The following is a 20,317-nucleotide window of genomic DNA, read 5'->3' on the forward strand; positions in this document are numbered from 1 at the left end:
TCGCTCAGTTATAACATTTTAAATGGACAGATGACATTGTTTGTTATGACAACTTGACATAAACAAATACATCACAACCCGTTTTTTGTCTTTGTCATGACAACTTAACATTACCAAGACATTACAACTTGTCATAAATCTGTCATAAACATGAATGTAATGAAGCCCTTATAATGTGTAGTAGATTTTAAAACAGACTTTCACTAAGTGCTGGAACAGTTTACTTGAAGGAGGTGTTCATAAGACCATTATGAAAACTTTATAATCATGACATGACTCATGTCATGAATGTCAATGATATTTAATGTATGCTTATAACAACTGTTATTAAGTGTCATTGGCTCTGTTATGACATTTTAAATACAAAGATGACATTGTTTGTTATGCCGACTTGACATAAACAAATACATCACAACTTGAAATGTCTTTGTCATGACAACTTGACATTACAGAAACAATGAAACTTGTCATAAACCTGTCATAAACATGATTTGTCATGAGCCATTATAAGTATGTCATGAATTTATAACAGCCTTTCAGTAAGCGCAGGGGAAAATAAAGTAACACTTTACTTGGGGGAGGTGTTCATAAGAGTTCATGAAACTTTTAAAATTATGACATGACTTGATGTGAATTACTTTTTATGCTTGCTTTTAACAACTGTCATTAAGTGTCATATGCTCAGTTATGACATGATGACATTTTTTGTTATGACGACTTGACATAAACAAATACATCACAACTAGCTTTCATCTTTGTCATGACAACTTGACATACCAAGACAATAAAACTAATCATAAATGTGTCATAAACATGATTTTTATGAAGCCATTATAAGTATGTCATGAATTTATAACAGACTTTCACTAAGCGCTGGAACAGTTTACTTGAAGGAGGTGTTCATAAGACCACTATGAAACCTTTATAATCATGACATGACTCATGTCATGAATGTGAATAATATTTATTGTATGCTTATAACAACTGTTATTAAGTGGCATTGGCTCAGTTATGTCATTTTAAATACAAAGATGACATTGTTTATGACGACTTGACAAACAAATATATCACAACCTGTTTTTGTTTTTGTCATGACAACTTGACATACCAAGACAATAAAACTTGTCATAAACCTGTCATAAACATGATTTGTCATGAGCCATTATAAGTATGTCATAAAGTTATAACAGCCTTTAACTAAGCATTGGGCAAAATAAAGTAACACTTTACTTGAAGGAGGTGTTCATAAGACCTTTACAAAACTTTTAAAGTAATGACATGACTCGATGTGAATTATATTTTATGCTTGCCTAAAAAAACTGTCATTAAGTGTCATTCGCTCAGTTATGACATTTTGGAGATGACAATGTTTGTTATGACTTGACATGAACAAATACACCACAACCTATTTTTGTCTTTGTCATGACAACTTGACATACCAAGACAACACAACTTGTCATAAATCTGTCATAAACATGATTGTCATGAAGCCATTATAAATATTTGAGGAATTTTTATAACAGATTTGACTAAGCGCTGGAACACTTTACTTGAAGGAGGTGTTCATAAGACCATTATGAAACCTTTATAATCATGACATGACACATCGTGAATGTGTATGATATATTAAATGTATGCTTATAACAACTGTTATTAAGTGTCAGTCACTCAGTTATACATTTTAAATACAAATAGGACATTGTTATGACGACTTGACATAAACAAATACATCACAACCTGTTTTTTGTCTGTCATGACAACTTGACATTACCAAGACAATAAAACTTGTCATAAATCTGTCATAAACATGATTGTCATGAAGCCATTATAAATATGTCATGAATTGTATTACACAATTTATATTTTATATACAATAAACATACATAACATATGCTAAAAAAGTTAGCGGTTCATTCTGCTGTGGCAATCCCTGATAAATAAGTGTATGTGGGTGTATTTTCTTTTATCATTTTGTTCTTACTGGTTATAGTTCCTACAAAAATCTCCAAATCTCCTTCAATTTAATAGTCTCTTTGTATGAAAGTGTCTGCTAATGTTATATGTATGAATATAAAACTGCATCTATAATTTGAGATCTGACTCTGAATGATCTTTTATTGTCTCTCTTCAAGCACATCGACCATTACTCCAGGACTAAAGCTATCGCTGAGCGCATGGTGCTCGCTGCCAATAGGAGATCAACAAAAGGTACGGAAATGAAAACTTGTTCGTCTCTGAAGTCGATTGCGCGCAATAGCAATAAGCGCAAGTGGTGTCATGTACCCTGCTCATATTGTGTGTGTGTGTGTGTGTGTCGGTGTGTGTGTGTGCTGATGAAGTACTGAGGTAACGGCTGCTATGGTAACGGCCACAGTGTGCAACCCTAGCCAAGCAGACCCGCTGACACTGTTTTAAATTTAGACCTAGACTTAATCATTAGGTCGGCTTAACCTCGAGGAGCAAATAGTTCAGTTGATTTAATTTTAATTTAATATTTTTGGTAGCACTTTATAATAACTACACACTATGAATCATTTATTAAGCATTAGCAGGTAGTTAATTCATCATTTGTTAAGCATTAACCCTACATTAATAGACGTTAGTAAGCAGTTTATAAATACAGCCACAGATGCTGTATTGTTGTAATGTACAACGTGTTTAAAAATTGTGTTTTTATACTTTGTTGATTCATTTTTCAGTACTAAATTAAGTTTTGCATTATTTACAAACCAGTTATTAAAGAATAGTTGGTGGGTTTTTAAGATCTTAATTTTTTTTTTTAAGAATTTGAGGAGATATACTTTGGTATTTTGATTGGTCTGAGACTTTATTATAAAGCGTTTCACTTTCATCTCAGTGTTGTCTACTAAAAATAACTGAGATGAGTTTATAATCTCACCGCCTACCGAGTGACCCGAAGGTCCGTTCTGAATGAATGGTGAAAATTAAAAGGCATATCAGAACTCATTTTTAGCCAAGTTAAGGGAAATGGCACTAATTAGCTAACGTTTTCTTTCCCAAACACATGTTTTAGGTGCCATTTATCAAACTCGAGTTAATGAACTGATTCTTTCACTATATTAGACCCGTCACGATACTGAATTAAAAGTAAAACCGGCAATTTCCCACTCACATTTAAGGCCCTGTTGATGGCTTTCTTAAAACAGCGCTGATTTGCCATTGTGTTCATGTGCTCAACAGAAATGACTGTGATTGGTCGAGAAGGTCATCAGTTCACCCTCCGCTGTTTACCGAGCACAAACACAGACGAGCGATCTGCTTGATGACTCGACTGATCTTCACAGCTTCTTGGCGCTCCAGTCTCCGTGTATCTGTATTCGCACTGGATGAAGAGCGGAAAACTGAGTGCAAACACAGATACACGGAGACTGGAGTGCGAAGCAGCCGTGAAGATCAGTCGAGTCATCCGCACTCAGCAGCGCTTCAGTGTTAGCAGGAAAAAGATGTTTTTAAAACCTCAGTACCGGGACAACACTATTACAGACAACATGAGGATGTGCTGCAGAGGACTGTAGTGTTTTATCACTCACCAGGTTACATAGGCTGAAGCAGGATTACGTCCCCACAGTGTTTAACTGGTGCCATGAACTGAAGCCTTGAGCATATTACTCTTACAGATGTTGTTTGATGCTAAATTTCTTTTAATTGTTTAAAATAAACTTACTGAATGATATTAAAGTGATGTTTACACCATTTCTGCATTATAAAATATCGGCAACAGCTGGAGGTTTGTAGTACACATCAATGTTTACAGTAATGGTCCTAAACTTGCGGGTTTCTTCCCATCGCAGCCTCGCTTTAGTTCTTTAAAATGGCGGGCAGGTGAAATAAGCAACCCAGGCTCATTGTGGAAACGTTTCTGGAGACCGTGGAATATGTCCTGGCGGGTACGTACGGCTGCAGTTTTTGTTTTTGCGAATCCGCGAGAGGCCGCTGTTGTGTGCTTTTTCGCATCTCAGACGCCTCTTGCAAGAGCAGTTCGCGCCCGTGCTGTTCTCGTGTGAACCCACCAGAGGCCGCTGTCCCGACTGACCGGATGATTGACTGCGTGACCGGCCAATCGGCTGACCCGCCCTCCTCCTTCCCTGAACCCAACCAATTTTACAGATTGACCCGCCCGCCCGCTCGCTTCCCTAAACCCGAGCAACAGTTTACAAAAGCCGTCCAAAAAAAAAAGCAGACTCGAAACCGGTCGCCATGGTCAACTCCTCTCTGCATCTCGAGCCTGCCGACGTACACAGTGAGCTGAGTGGACAAACGGGTTGCAGCTGGGAAGCCCTCCACAAGGAGGTAAGCGGTCGGCCGGCCGGCAAGCACGAAAGGGAACAGCATCACACCGCCCCGCAGCGTTCGCTTGCAAAAAATAAATGCAGCCGTACATACCTCCCGGGACGTATTCCGCTGTCTCCAGAAACGTCCGCGGGACTACGCTTTCAAAATGAGCTTGGGTTGGAAATAAGCGTATAGAAATCGATCATTGGCTCTTGTACTAGTAGACAGGGCTTTAGGGCTTCACCAAATTGACCATTACACTTTCCCTCATTCAAAACTATATGAGTAACAGTCTTGTGTATTCTATAGTCTTTGCTATAACTAGGTCAGATATCAATTCTAAATGTGAAATCAAAAAGTGGAGTGATGCTTACGGATGTAATTCAAAGTTTTTTTTTTTTTTGTGATAGGTGGTGGTCTTCTACACACATGTGTCCTGCGCCCCTCTGGTATCTACGGTCCTGAAGAGAGAAGGCATTTACACCGAGTGATGGTGAGTTTTATTATTGTTTTGAAGAAGACCCTGAGAACGAACTTGCTGATCCACATGCAGTTTATTAAAGAACAGATCATAAAGGCAAAGGTCACAAACAGGAGAATAGGGGTAATCCAATAAATGTAGTCACAATGCAGATGAAAAGACAGGCTAGGCCCCAAATAAAGTCTAGAATCAAAAACACAGCAAAAACAAACAGGAGAAAACCCAATGCAATTCGTAACTTTTTGCTATAGTGGCTAATTCGTATGAATTCGTACGATCTAATTCGTACAATTTAGTACGATTTGCTCATCACCCAATGATGGTTGGGATTAGGTGCCACACTTCTCTTTTAAAATCGTATATTATCATACGACTGAACTTTAACGAATTCGTACGAATTAGCCCTTAAACTGACAAAACGTAAAATACTTACGTTTCTCGTGAGATCAGGCTGGAAAACCGGTGTTTTATTTGTGAGAGACACAAGACTCAGCAAAGGGAATGTGAATGTGATTAGTTCTACTAATCTGTCCATTATGAGCTACAGCTGTGTCTGTGTGAGTGTCTGGATTATTGTCAGCTGTTGCAGGGGTTGATGGGAGCAAAGAGTTCTAGGAGTTGTAGTTCGTTGAAATAGCGGAAGTTATCTCCAGTGGAGAAAACACAGCTGGCGATCACAACAGTTATTCTCTTTCTATCCATTTCCTACCATCTAAGGCTGCAGAATATATCATTTCAGCATCGCTATCGCAATGTGTGTGTCTGCAATAGTCACATCGCAGGATCTGCAATGTTAAGGGATTATAGTTGAACAGCACAGTTGAGAATACGTGAGTCATTGCAAAGTATAACCATAACAAAGTGAAACTTTATAATTAACAAGTGACTCAAGAGAGTTTATCGCGATCGAGCTTAAAAAAAAGTACTTTCACTTTTATTAACTTTATCAAAGAATAATTTTACGGAATTATTAATACACTGAAGACTATACAGTGTTATTTTACACTGCATTATTCAGTTTCTGTTCCAGAATACTGTTTGACACTCTGGCAAACCATAAAGCACTGTTTACTTTTTTTATTGCTCCACTGTAATTACTCTTGCTTGCAATTAGTTTATTATTTTTAGACATGATTCACACCCTTAAAGAATCACCTTCATCAATTTAAATGAATGATTTCTTTCCAATTAGAGCTATTCAAGCCACCTCGTGAAATCTTACTCATTTCTCAATATATACACTACCTGACAAAAGTCATGTCCTCTATACAGGATTTAGGAACAACGAATAACTTGACTGCTAGTTGTTCATTTGGTATCAGAAGCGGTTTATATGAAAGGCAAAGGCCTCTAGATTACGCTTATTTACCAAAATAAAATATGATCCCACCTTAATTTTGAATTATTTTATTAGGGCAGTAAAGTCTGACTTTGCTTAGACAAAAGACTTGTCACTGAACATAAATAATGTCCAGTTTAGAATATAAAGTCCTGCTGCAGTGGAGAAAGAATGAATGTTGTGTCTGAATCCATCATGAGCTTGGAGGACTGCATCCATACATCTGTGCAATGACTCAAATCACTTATCAATAAAGTCATCTGGAATGACAAAGAAAGCCTTCTTGCAGGACTCCCAGAGTTCATCAAGATTCTTTAGATTCATTTTCAATGCCTCCTCCATCTTACCCCAGACATGCTCAATAAAGTTCATGCCTGGTGACTGGGCTGCTCAATCCTGGAGCAGCTTGACCTTCTTTCAGGAGCTTTGATGTGGAGGCTGAAGTATGAGCAGGAGCGCTATACTGCTGGAGAATTTGCCCTCTCCTGTGGTTTGTAATGTACTGGGCAGCAAAAAAATCTTGACTCCTCAGGATGTTGATGTTGCCATCCACTCTGCAGATCTCTCAATGCCCCCATACTAAATGTAACCCCAAACCATGGTTTGTCCTTCACCAAAACGACTGATTTCTGATTGACTGGTTCCTTCTGCCACTTTTCCAAATGATCATCTAGAAGTCAAGTTATTAATTGTTGCTCTTACAACTGGGATCTATGACAATTTTTTTCTCAGGTAGGGTATATCACTGAAAAAATATTGCAATGTCAGGTTTTTCCAATATCATGCAGGTATTTCCTATCACATCATGATTTAGAGCAGGGTTGGCCAACCCTGTTCCTGGAGAGCCACCTTCCTGCAGATTTCAGTTGCTGCCCATATCAAACACACTTGGACCAATTAATTAGGACCTGAAGAACACCACGTGATAATTCAACCCAGGCTTATTGTGGAAACGTAGCCCCGCGGACGTTTCTGCAGACCGTGAAATACGTCCCGGGAGGTACGTATTTGAGCAGTTTTTGTTTTCGCGGATCCGTGAGAGACGCCTCTCGGGAGCGCGCGCCGTTCGCGCCCGCGCTGTTCTCGCATGAAAAGCCGCCGAAGGCCACTGTGGAGCAACCGTACGTCCGACTGACTGGCTGAACAATCGTCCGGGCGGCCATCAAATTGGCCGACTCTGCCACCCTCCTCCTTCTCTAAACCCAAGCGACGGTTTGCAAAAGCCGTCCAGAAAAAAAAAAGCAAAAGCCCTCGTCTTTGATATTGACCGTGTTTTCGGATCTCGCCGCATTCTTGCCCTTTTTTTTTGGATTCTGTTTCACCTTTTTTTTACTTACCTGATTTCTGGGACCGCTCTTCCCCAGACTCGATCCCGGTCGTCCCCATGGCCGGCTCCTCCTCCTCTGGGCCTCCGCTCCGCCGACGTAACGCTGCGAGCTAAGCGGATAAACTGGTAGCAGTGGGAAAGCCCTCGGAGGTGAGCCGTCAGCCGGCGAGTGCGAAGAGGAGGAGCGGAGCGGCATCACACCGAAAACTAAACGTGGCCATACGTACCTCCGGCCACGTAAATCGCGGTCTCCAGAAACGTCTGCTGGGCTAAGTTTGCGGAATGAGCTTGGGTTGTGATAATTACAGGCAGGTGTGTTTGATATGGGTTGCAACTGAAATCTGTAGGAAGGTGGCTCTCCAGGAACAGGGTTGGCCACCCCTGATATACAGGGACACTCAATAAGCATAATGTATTTTATACTGTTAAAAACCATAGACTGTAAAATAAATGGACGTAGTATCCGTGACGTCACCCATAGGTTTCTAAAGAGCGCAAAAGTAGCCACAAGTAGGCGTGGCCAACCGTCGCCATTTTGTTCGCTCGTCATCACACCCACGGCGGGATACCAAACAAGGGCAAAGAGGCGGAGAGTGAGCGGAGCTACAGACGCCTGCTGACAGTTTGCTTGGACCTGGTTCAGACACACTTTACTTTGGGAGAAATGCTTAATACTTTATCACCTGTGACCCGTTTGTATTCTGACCACTTGTGCTTGGTTGTATACTATATCAATAAAGTGTTTAGACTTTTAAAAACACTGCTGTAATACATTGAGCCACTGAACATTGTTCTGTTATGACGTTTTTTAACAAGAGGAAAACGCGAATTACTTCCAAACACTTCAGATATAGTCTGTGTTAGTTACTGTAAGACTATTGATGAAATCCTGCATAACCCTGTATGACAACGCTTCAGATGACTGTTCTAGAGCCTACAGCTAATCAATTCATCAGATTCTGAAGTGCATTACAGCTCTAATTATAAATATAAACAATAAATGACCTTAAATAAAACAAATACATGTACAGAGATGGTATATAAGTAACTTATATAAATTTACTCACATGGGAAACGGAGGCCACGTGAATGGTTTGTGAGCACAATTAAGTGCACTCAGCATGCCATGCCATCTAATAATTGTAGGAAACAAGTCCAAAAGGCAGTTGACTGTGTAAAGCCATGTAAAACAACACAGAAATACGATAAATATGCCGAGTTCAGTGGCTAATCTGCAGGATTCAGCTGAGGTGACGTGACGGCGACCAATGAGACCAAGCTGTCACTCAAGTGGCCACGCCCTTAATTATGCAAACTTAATATAACTTAATATAAAGGAAACGGATGAGTTATAAAACAATTCACCCCCCTCACAGTTGTCATGAAGGGTAATATTAGCTGTATTAACCAAAATCTTTTTTTGTACCAGGCTGTAAACACCTTTTTTTCTGCTGTAAAGTTGGCCATTCTAACAGTGGGCTCAATTGAAATTTGCTCTGTTTTGGAGCCAGGAGCGACCAGGACTAGCGGAATTTCGGATGAATTGCAGTTTTAGTTACTTCCGTATTGGCTTCCTGAGGGAGAGCCGGAGGTTGCCGCTTGTTAAAAACAGGCTTATTATATGGCCTTACCCTAACTCTACTCCTAATCTCAACCCTCATGAACTCTTGCCAAATTTTCCATTTTAAAACCCCAGTAAGTATATTTTTAAGCCTTTTGAATTACAGTAACATGAGGCGTGTCCCTGTAAAACACCTTAATAGAGTACAATTAAGTCATTATCCAACTTCATGTCCCTGTAAACCACATAAACTTATACACACACATACAGATTGCAGACAGTTGTACTCTGCAGCTTCAGCGGTGCCAATGTGCCCAGAGCTGTACAATATTAATAGAGTCTGTGAAAGTCTCCTGTTACAACCTGAGCTCCTACTGTGCCTGACAAAATACAGACACACGACTGTCTAATATATCTCTAATATACAGACACATATTGGGCATTTCGTTCAGAAAGATGGGTAAAAGGGTTTGTGGAGAGTTATCAGAAGCTAACAGACACCTTGTATCTTGTACAAGATACAAGATGTGCAGCACCTGAAACTACGGATAATGGAAGCCTGTGCTGGCAATTGTCTTGCTGTTTTGCTATCAGTGTGTGAAGAGTGGAGGAAGGGGGTTGCATTGAATTGTAAATAACTCATGAAAGAATAAAGTTAAAACCAAGCACATCGTAATTTTTCTTGTGAAATTCCCGGTAAGTTTGATGTGTCAAATGCCCCTCTTCCTATTGAAAAAAACAGAAGTTGGATCCAAGATGGCTGACTTCAAAATGGCCACCATCCATCTTTACAAGTTTGCCCCCTCACATATACTAATGTGCCACACACAGGAAGTTAATATCACCAACCATCCCATACAAGGTGTATCCATATAAATGGCCCACCCTGTAGATTACAAGGGCAAACAGTTATTATTTTCACCACAAAGCTAGCAATATGAGCTAACAAAATCATAGTTAGTTTTGATTTCTTGTATGGCTCTAAAGGTTGTTATTAGCTCTATGAGGTGAATCTGGAGACAAATATTTTTCTTTTCTTTTCTCTTCTCAGGTAAACGTGGAAAGACGGTTCTTCAGCTTTTGTTTTGGGGACCCCAATGCCAAGATGAACTGGGTGCATGTGGATAATCTGGTGACGGCGCATGTTTTAGCAGCACAAGCACTTACTGCGGAGAAAGCCTTTGTGGCGGTATGTGTTAATTTTTTTTATATGTATTTTGATAGAAATTTGTATTTTGTTTGAATCAGCAGATTTGAAGATGTATTATTGTACAATAATAATTTTCTGAAGTCAGAATTATCAGCACCCCTGTATATATTTTTTTCACAATTTCTCTTTAAAGGAGAGATTTTTTCAACATATTTCTAAACATAATAGTTTTGAAAACTAATTTCTAATAACTGATTTTGATGATGACAGTAAATTACATTTGACTAGATATTTTTCAACATACTAGTATTTAGCTTAAAGTGACATTTAAAGGCTTAAAGGAGCTGTGTGTAAGTTTTTGACTCTTCTAAAGCATAAAAATACCCTTTCAAGAGTTCCCACTTAGATATATATGCTTGGCATTAATAGCAGGTTTGGTATAAATGGCATAAATGCTGTCCTGGGAGAGAACCCTGAGCTCGGAGATATTTGAGCCCAGGACTCCAGCCCGGTGTAGAAGCATATCAGGGGATCCAAGATCAGGTAGGTCTCGATCGCTCCCCCTTTAGAAGGGGAGAAAAAGGAGGAGATGGGGTGGAAGGGGGGATTCTTCCAAAAAGAAGATAAGGAGCAATAAGGAGAAAGTGATCCATTTATATTAAGCTAGGATCATTCTGATTGGATTATTACTGATTACGGATGAGTGGCCAGCAGTGCACAATCATATCACGTGCTCCTCTCGAAAATATTTTGTGAAACTTCACAATATGCTTGCAGATAGTTAAGAAACATGCCAAGTGAACAAACTTGTTTATCTGAAAAACGATGCTGCAGTCAAATATTCTGCTTTGAAAATGTGTGTTATGTGCCAGAATGTCTGTCTTTGTTTTGGTTTTTTTAACCAACCCATTGCCAGTGTAGCCAATTATATTTCAGCCAGTGTTTAGTTTATGAATTGCGTGGTCCTGGAACAGAATAACGGATCCGGCATGTAACCCAAGGATGTAGAGGTACCGCGCATGAAAGTGGAAGGAGGGGTTGGGGGTTTGGGGCAGACAAAAGTGAAGAGAGGAGGGGTTGGTAAGATGGCGGAGGGATGTCGCAAATGAAAGTGAAGAGGTTTGGGTAGTCGCAGAAGAAAGTGAAAGTGAACAGCAGTCGGCTGAGGAGGGCGGTTGAGGAAGGGGATCCGTAAAATGAAGTGCTGGATCAGATTTCAGAGGTGCCGGATTTGGATCTGGCGTGTTCCGGCATAAATCAAGCCCTGATTTCAGCACCCCTGGTTGCCTTGCTGGAAATCCATGTATTTAATTCACTCAGTAAGGCTCTCAAGTGTGCGTCTGTTACCGAAATGCGACCTCCAGTGGACAGTAACAGCCCCGAAATGAATGCAGATTTAATTCCACATGAGGTGGCTATTAAATAGCAAATATTATAAATATTACAATCGTAAACATTAGATGAGCAGGTTAGATTGTAACCCCATGTTCTAACAACACACTACATGACAAAATTTGCAGTGATAAGCAATTTTGCTGTTTGTATCAGACTAAGCATGACAGAAATTTAAACACAGCCATTCAGAAGCACAGAATAGTGCACTCACTGCACTCCAATGAAACGGTAAGATTTATAATCTAATTAATACATATTAAACCTCTTAAACATTATTAAATGTACATGCTGAATCACTGATATGTGTTGGTTTAAAGTTCTAAAGTTCAATTTCAAACAGTTTATGTTATTTTCCAGATCTGAGGTGAACTATCTGCTGCTTGTATTGTTAAATAGCATTCAAACTCACATTATTAGCATTTAACACTGAATAAAGCACATGGGGTGTACCTGAGGTGTTTACAGTTCATCCTGTTGGTCAGCTGCAAGAAATAGAAGCCATTTCTTAAATATGAATTTCAGGTGTTGGTTAGGACAAAAACTCATTTTAATATGGAAACTAATTCTTCTATCACATGCTACTGCTCTTATTTAGAACACAACCTAAATCAGCCTTTAGGCTCGATAGTCAGGCTCGCTCCTGTTGGTGTCTTCAATCTGGCAACCTGCACTTGCATGTGTTTTGAACCAGTTGTGCAATACCAAGTTCAACCACTGGGTGTCAGACTTACATACTGCACTTTTAACCAGATTAATTAGGTAAGTTAGGGTAAATAGGCAAATCATTGTATAACAGTGGTTTGTTCTGTAGACAATTAAAATAAATATCGCTTAAGGGGGCTAATAATTTTCACCTTAAAATGTTTTTTTTAAATAAATAAAAATTTTCTCTAGAAGAAAAATATTATAGGAAATACTGTGAGGTGTGAACAATTCCTTGCTCTCTTAAACATCATTTGGGAAATATTTGAAAAAGAAAAAAGGTCTAATAATGTTAACTTAACTGTCGTCAATTTGCTTTCAGAGTGGCCAGGCGTACTTCATCAATGATGGGGAGTCGGTTAATGTCTTTGAATGGCTAACACCACTGGTAAGTAGCACATAAACCCAAGCATGTCTATTTAACCCTTTGGAAATATTCTAACGTTTTTCCATCTCCAGTTTGAAAGACTGGGTTACGGTCGGCCACTGATTCACCTTCCTGTGTCTCTGGTCTACTCAGCAGGTGGGACTTAAGAAATGTGACATTTCAATTTATGAATTCATTTATTTATTAAAAATATAAACAATCCATCACTCCGGTCTTCTCCAGCCATTCTGATGGAGCGGCTGCATGTGGCTTTGAGACCTATAGTGGAAATCCCTTTGCTTCTGACCAGAAATGAGGTAAAGTCCAGTCTTAATTATATCATTATATCATATTCAATACCTTTTAAGACCTTTTTTAAGACTCTTTGTATACATTTTATGGGCTTATCACCACTTCAGGTTTCAACCAGTAACATTGCCGACATTTTAACTTGCAATGTATTTACTAAGAGCTGAGGCGAAAGGCAAAGCTCTCGAATTTCCGGTCAATCTACGTTCCTACTCTCACCTATGGTCGTGAGCTTTGGGTCTTGACTGAAAGGACAAGATCTCGGATACAAGCGGCCGAAATGAGTTTCCTTTGAAGGGTGGCAGGGCGCACTCTTATGGATACGATGATGAGCTCTGACACCCTGGAGGGGCTCGGAGTAGAGCCGCTGCTCCTCCACATCGAGAGAAGTCAGCTGAGGAGACTCTGGCATCTGTTTCGGATGCCTCCTGGAAGCCTACCTAGGGAGGTGTTCCAGGCATGTCTCACCGGGAGGAGGGCTTGGGGAAGACCCAGGACACGCTGGAGAGACTATGTCTCTCGGCTGGCCTAGGAACTAGTATTATTATTTATTATTATTAGTATATTAATATATACTGAATAAAAATTATTAGTCCAGCAGGTGGCGACTATTAAACAGCAGGAATAACAGTGGTTCCCTGGTTACCACAGTAAAAAAGCAGCGTGATGTCAAATCTAGTTTGAATTATTTGATTTCATAAACTTCACAACATTCCAATATTCAAAGATTAAATTCAGGCAAACTTTAGCACACTGATACAAAATTTAATACCTTGTAAAATGGCATTTAAGACTTTTTAATACCTTAAAGGGCCCTAAATTTCTTTTAATTGATTTATCCATTTTTAATACTTTTTAAGACCCCGCAGACACTGTATAGGAACACGTGTGTGTATGTGTGTGTGTGTATGTGGAGCTATAGCCAGTGTATAGCAGCTTATGTTACCATCTCCATATACTTTAGACACTTACATTAACATGTACAGTTTACATTTAGGTTTTCATCAGGTTTAATAAATCATAATATCGGGCATCTGTGGCCATGAAACACATTAGACTGCTTGCATCTCCTCCGGTTGTTTAAATATCGCAGAGAATAAGAGGTGACAAACATGTCGGCGTACGGTTTGAGCCAGAAAGGCTGGTGTCAGTAGAGCTGGGTGTGGATTGGCTGTCATGCATTACTCATGAGAAACACAAGCCACGGCCTGAAGCGGCGATTCTGGTCAGATGGCGGCAGGTTTGATGATTGCTTTCTGAATAAAACATGAATCTCCGCAGCTCCTTGCTGGAACTTTAGGCTGGAGACGGACAGGTGAGGAGCTGCCGGGGAATGATACACACACTGGCACAGGAAACTGGGAAATGAGTGTGTCAATCACACAGCGGAAGCCACCATCACTGTTTATCACCCACGACATGGGGTGGCCCCAAAACCAAACTTTGGACATTTACAGTTAAAGTCAACATCATTAACCAGTTTTTCTTTTTTAAATATTTCCCAAATTATGTTTAACGGAGCAAGAAATTTTTCACAGTATTTCCCATAATATTTTTTCTTCTAGACAAAGTATTATTTGTTTTATTTTGGGTATATTAAAAGCAGTTTTTATTTATTTTTCAAACCATTTTAAGTTCAATATTATTAGCCCCATTAAGCAATAAATATATATATATATACATACATACATACACACACACACACACACACACACACACACACATATATATATATATATATATATATATATAAATATACACACACACACACACACACACATATATATATATATATATATATATATATATATATATATATATATATATATATATACACACACACACACACACACACACACACACATATATATATATATATATATATATATATATATATATATATATATATATATATATATATATATATATATATATATATATATATATAAATATTCATGAGTTGATCTAAGGTTAATACTGCACCCCTTGACCCCAGACACCCTCCAGCTGCTCCCTTGGCCTGTTTTGGACACTGGTCAGCTGGCTCTCTGGCTGTGTGGAGACTTTCCATGTAGATACCCAATCTGTAGACTGGTAAGGGGAGAGAGACTGTGGGGGCATTTCATCGTGCCAGGAGAGCAGGCGGGTACAGAGACGCTTTATGTAAAAGTAATGCCAGGTAAAAGGAGGCCATTAAAGCCATTAGTAAATGTGAAGCCCTCAGAATCTGATCTGTGAAGTCAAATCCAGGGTCCGTCTCTCAGCGTAGTGGCCAGCTTCAAGACAACCTGACAGTGACACCTCTTAAAGGGACAGCACTTGTAGTGAAGGGATACTTGTCAAGTACGGTTTTAGCCACACCTGAAATTGATTCCTCTGATTTTAGCCCGTCCAAATCCATACACACCCATTTTGAGTGAGGAGTGGGAGCACACACACACACACTTACACAGTAAGCATACATCTGGAGCAGTGGGCAGCTGTTGCTTCCAGCACCCAGGGAGCGGTTAGAGTACCGAAGATGGAGAGAGATTCATCCATCTTTAATTCCTGTCACAGTTGTACTTGAAAGCTTGTGTCTGTGAAGTGACCAGTACATCTGATTTGAGATTACAGATAGACTCTTCTGTGCTATCTTCTCATCTGTTTGTTTGTGTTTAGGGCTGGGTGATACAATAGTATCTGTGTTGACAGTGCACCTTAATTTCTTAATTTCTTTAGCGCTTTTACAATGTAAATTGTGTAAAAGCAGGTTAACATAGAAGTTCTAGTAAATTGAATCTGTCTGTCCAGTTTCCAGAGATGAAGTTTAGTTTAGTTCAATTCAGTGTGGTTTAATTTTCACTGCTGAAAGTTCAAACACTGAAGAGCAAATCCATCGATGCACAGCTCTACAAGTCCCAAACCAAGCAAGCTAGTGGTGAGAAACAAACTTGACGAAACTTGAACAACAAATTGACAAATGTGAAGGAAAAAAAAAAGCCTTGAAAGAAACCAGACTCAGTTGGACACAACCATTTGTCCTAAGTCCAAACTTCTTGTGCAGAGTTGCATAGGCAGTGGAGGCTGGAGAATGCTGGACGTTCTATTGTGGAGAAGCTGCAGGTGGGAGTAGGTCACCGGCGAGTGTATAGGCGAGCCCATGGAATCAATGCAGAGACTCATCTATCACTGGGGTCTTTCAGGAATTTCCCGGCCTGGTCCAAGATTATGGAGAACTCAATGAAAAACAGACTAACAAAAGCGCAGATGCCATTTAAATTATAATGTCTTTTGGGAAGTGTTCCTGGCTCCGGTTGTCCAATTAATGCAGACTAACAATCCTTTAATGGATTTAGATTTCCAAAGCCTTTGTTTTATGTCGGTGTTCTAGAGTTTAGGTGCCAGATATGAGAAAGATCTACCACCTACCGTTGATTTTGAAGAAAACTGATCCCTGAACTGTGCACTGTAAAGTTCCTGTCGAGTTCTGACAAAGTCCCACGCATCAATAGTCTTTTACATTTACATTTACATTTAGTCATTTAGCAGATGCTTTTATCCAAAGCGACTTACAAATGAGGACAAGGAAGCAATTTACACAACTATAAGAGCAACAATGAATAACTACTAAATAAACAACTAAATAGTTGAGTTTTTAGTCGTTTCTTGAAAACACGGCGAGTGACTCTGCCGTTCTGATGCAGTTAGGGAGTTCATTCCACCAACTGGACAGATTGAACGCGAGCGTTCGGGAAAGTGATTTCTTCCCTCTTTTCTGGTTCTTCCTTTAAAATACGGCCGATGAATCCCCCTTTGTAAGCGTGTAGAGTGCTGAAGCACTTATCAGAAAATGACAAGAACACAAAACAAGGCTAGGGCTATAATGCTGAGGTATTTTTGTAATAATAACCTTCAACCACTGACTCTTCACAGACTCATCTTTGGGTTGGGAAAATAACACTAACTTCCCTCACACTACAGAGCACAGTGTCTTCGTGGCATGATTCAACCGGGAACTGCTACAGTGTTTGTCTTCCTCCTTTTCTTTCGACATTGTTTGTGGGCGGGGCCGGGGGGTTCAATTTTCCCAGAGTTTTTACTGCTGCAATTTATTCGAACCACTCTGAGTCGACTCTAGTATAGATGAATCAATAATTTCAAACACGGTGCACTTTCAGATTTAAGCCTTAAGGCTCCAACACACCAGGACGTTTTTAGTTTGCGTTTATCGTCAGTGTTTTACGAGATGTTTTTCAGTGTTCAAACCAAAGCGCTTTTCACTGGCGTCAAGCAGAAGAGTATGCTAAATCACTCTTTTGACGTTAGATGGCGCTGCACAACTATAAGCTTCTGACACCAGCTTATAACACAGAAGAAGAGGAAGAGAGGAAGTTCACATACTTGTTGTTTAAGTTACTGGTGACTCGAACAAGCATGGATGGTTCAAGTAGCAGCTCCAGCTGAAGAAATGATTATTGTTTACAGAGCAATAAGCAGCTCCACGTTCATATCGCCTCTGGGCATCTTCAATGTGCGCTCGCATTGACAGTTTTGCACTTGAGCGCCTCCAAGTGATGTTTACGGTAACTTCAGCAGCTCCGTGCACGTGAACAAAAGTGCCGATCTGATTGGTGGAGAAGGTTTTGACGCCGCGCCTCAAAACAAAAAAAAAACGAGCATGAGGCGTTTTTTTTTTCAAATGATGCTTTTGCGCCTTGTGTTTTCCACGTTGGTGTGCACGATCACATTGACACCCTTTATTTAGTCACGAGGCATTAAACGTCAACGGAAAACGCGAGCAAAAAACGTCTCGGTGTGCATGAGCCTTTAGCTGGATACTTCACTTCACACACCATGTGTTACCCATGTGTTAGGTAATTTTCAAAACCCATAATAGGGGCTCTTAAAAACAATTTGCCTTAGTAATGTTGGTATCCTTAAAGATTTCCAATAATTATCGATACCGAATGATGTGAAGCATTAAATCGTTAGCATTTTTTGCTGTGTCGCCAACCCCTATGTGTGTTAGCATGTTAATGACATGTCCTGCTTCTCTCTCAGGTGAGGAACATCGCAGTCAGTCACACCTTCAAGATCGAGAAGGCTCAGCGTGATCTGGGCTTCAGTCCTCAGAGATTCAGCCTGAAGGATTCGGTGGATCAGTATCTGCAGAGTCGACCGGTGCGCTCTGCCTCGTCCTTCAGCGCACAACACCTGATGCTGCTGCTGCTGATCTGCGGGTTCTTCGCTCTCTTCATGCACTGCTTAGCCTGAAAATGGCAAGCCTCACGTACAAACAAAAGCTAGCTGAGTTTCAGTTAAAAGGGGCCAGTTATGCAAAAATCACTTTTATAAGGGGTTTAGGCACAGTTGTGCAGAAATACTCTGTGAATATAACCAGCTTCTAATGCTAAAAATTTATTAATTATATTTTGTATAATCACACTTGATATTAACAATCTGCAGAAACAATTTGATTTACATCCTCCCTTTCTACATGTCATCAGAGGAGAAAAACCCCGCCCACTAGTGACCATCTCTCCCTCATAAGCATAGGATGTTAGTCTTTGAATCTGTAGCTATGCTGACACATAGGGATTTGTAGCTCCGCCCTCTTTTGAAAACAGCACAATCTCATTTGAATTTAAAGCGACAGTCACCAAAATGGCACAATTAGGATCAAAGCCTAAAAGGGGCAGTTTCAAAAAGTTATAACACATTATATGTGTGGTATTTTGAGCTGAAACTTCACATACACACTCTGGGGCAGGCACGTGCACACATAGGGCTCAACCTGTGCAGTGCACATGCCCTTTATAGTCTTGGATAGAAAGTGCCCTTCCAAAATGATCAAAAGTGCCCCTGCGACGCGGCACACCTTCGGTCCCACCCTTCAGTAGGCGCGCGACAACACCGCTCTTGAGTCTGCGCGCGACAACACAGCTGATCAGTACGCGCGCGATAACACCGCTCTTCAGTACGCGCGCATCCACTCTGCAGATCTGCACCTTGTGAAAAGGGGCATACTAGGTCCCCTTTAGGTCTGTTTTTTTAGAAACTTCACAATCTCCTTTTTGTTGAATGTCATACTTGATGACTCTGTTGACTGATATACGTCACTTCCTTGGCAAAGGAATGCTAAAAATGAGTTCTCGAGGGACTGCCCTGGTGGCTAGTTCCTGATTCCTTCTGATTATTCTTAAAGGGCTAGTTCACTCCAAAGATCTAAGTTCTGTCACGTAGTTATCAGGGCCGCCGCATCCATAGAAGCGACCTAGGTGGCAGAATAGTGAAGGCGGCGTCCGTGACCCAACGTTTTCGTCTTCACTTACGGGTTGAGGGCAGCGTGATCGTTCTTTGCTTAGTTCAGCTTGCTCCAGCCCTGGTAGTCATTCTCAACCACTTGACATGATACGTCACACTTCACTTAATATAGTGGCCGTGTTTATGTACACTAATAATCTTGAATCAAAACTTAAACTATTCGTTCAGCAACATCTCTGCCCGTCTCTGATTGGTGCTTACTGGTGTGTGTGCAGGGCTGACCTGCCACTCATGTCAGATCAACTAAAAGCAAACCACAATCATCCAATCAATCCCTCAAGTCCAGTTATTCCATAGTTTGTTTTACTTTTATGTATGCTTTCTGGAGTTACAATTCACTGTTCTCTTTTTTATTTTTGCGCACAAAATTGTGTACAATTATTACGTTTTATTATTGTGTCCTGTTATAATGGTGCATATAAATATAAACTATAATCAAAAACACAAGACGTTTCCTTGTGTTTTAAATGTAATAATGTTGGTTTGAGATGATTGATGGACGTTCGTGTAAATGTGAAATATAACTTCCTGGAAACTGTATCCAATTTTCAAAACTGTGACTGAATGAGGAATCAATTGCTAATTGATGTCCTTTAATATTATGCTAGTACTTAGACATTAATTCATGTATTTATTTATATCAATTAATAAATATTTCTTTAAATAATTGTTTATTAATTTATTTCTATTAATTAATTATTCATTCATTCGAATTAACTAATTAATGTTCATTAATTTAATTGTTTTAAATTATTTTAAGTCTGCACCTGATCTACATTAAGCATGGTGTTTGTGATGCCGGAAAAGTTGATGAACTCGGTGTGTACAGTATTTTGGGTGTAAGTGAGCAGATTGTTCCACAAGTCTTCCACAGAGCGTGTATTAATATTCATTGTAGGGGTTTCTCACATTCATACTATAAGAAATAGAGTTATATTTGTCCTAATGATCCAGGATACATGTCATACATGTCATTAATCAGATTTGAATATACAGACATATTCATATTAATGTTTAGTTAGAGAAAAGACAGACACTATAGATAGACAGACAGACACAGTAAAATAAATGAGAAGGTCATTTCATC

The 20,317-nt window shown here is 39.7% G+C and overlaps 1 protein-coding gene across 3 annotated transcripts in view; it reads left to right on the forward strand.

Moving 5' to 3' along the window:
* The window catches only part of sdr42e2 (short chain dehydrogenase/reductase family 42E, member 2), a 42,019-nt gene extending 22,128 nt beyond the window's left edge, over window positions 1-19,891 (forward strand). The window contains exons 6-13 of one of the 3 annotated variants that reach the window (XR_015481362.1): window positions 2,133-2,208; window positions 4,704-4,786; window positions 10,053-10,190; window positions 12,571-12,636; window positions 12,708-12,771; window positions 12,859-12,932; window positions 17,968-18,680; window positions 18,907-19,700. Coding sequence is in view for 2 of the 3 variants with exons in the window: in XM_087245295.1 (XP_087101421.1) it covers window positions 2,133-2,208; window positions 4,704-4,786; window positions 10,053-10,190; window positions 12,571-12,636; window positions 12,708-12,771; window positions 12,859-12,932; window positions 17,968-18,180 (714 nt within the window). In the remaining variant the exon portion in view is untranslated. Of the gene's footprint in view, window positions 1-2,132; window positions 2,209-4,703; window positions 4,787-10,052; window positions 10,191-12,570; window positions 12,637-12,707; window positions 12,772-12,858; window positions 12,933-17,967 lie in introns of all 3 variants that reach the window. The other 2 variants (XM_087245295.1, XM_087245296.1) reach the window with 2 other exon arrangements.
* Window positions 19,892-20,317: the final 426 nt, after the last annotated feature.

This window comes from Danio rerio, chromosome 3 (assembly GCF_052040795.2).
Source record: "Danio rerio strain M-AB ecotype USA chromosome 3, GRCz13ab, whole genome shotgun sequence".
Taxonomy (NCBI): domain Eukaryota; kingdom Metazoa; phylum Chordata; class Actinopteri; order Cypriniformes; family Danionidae; genus Danio; species Danio rerio.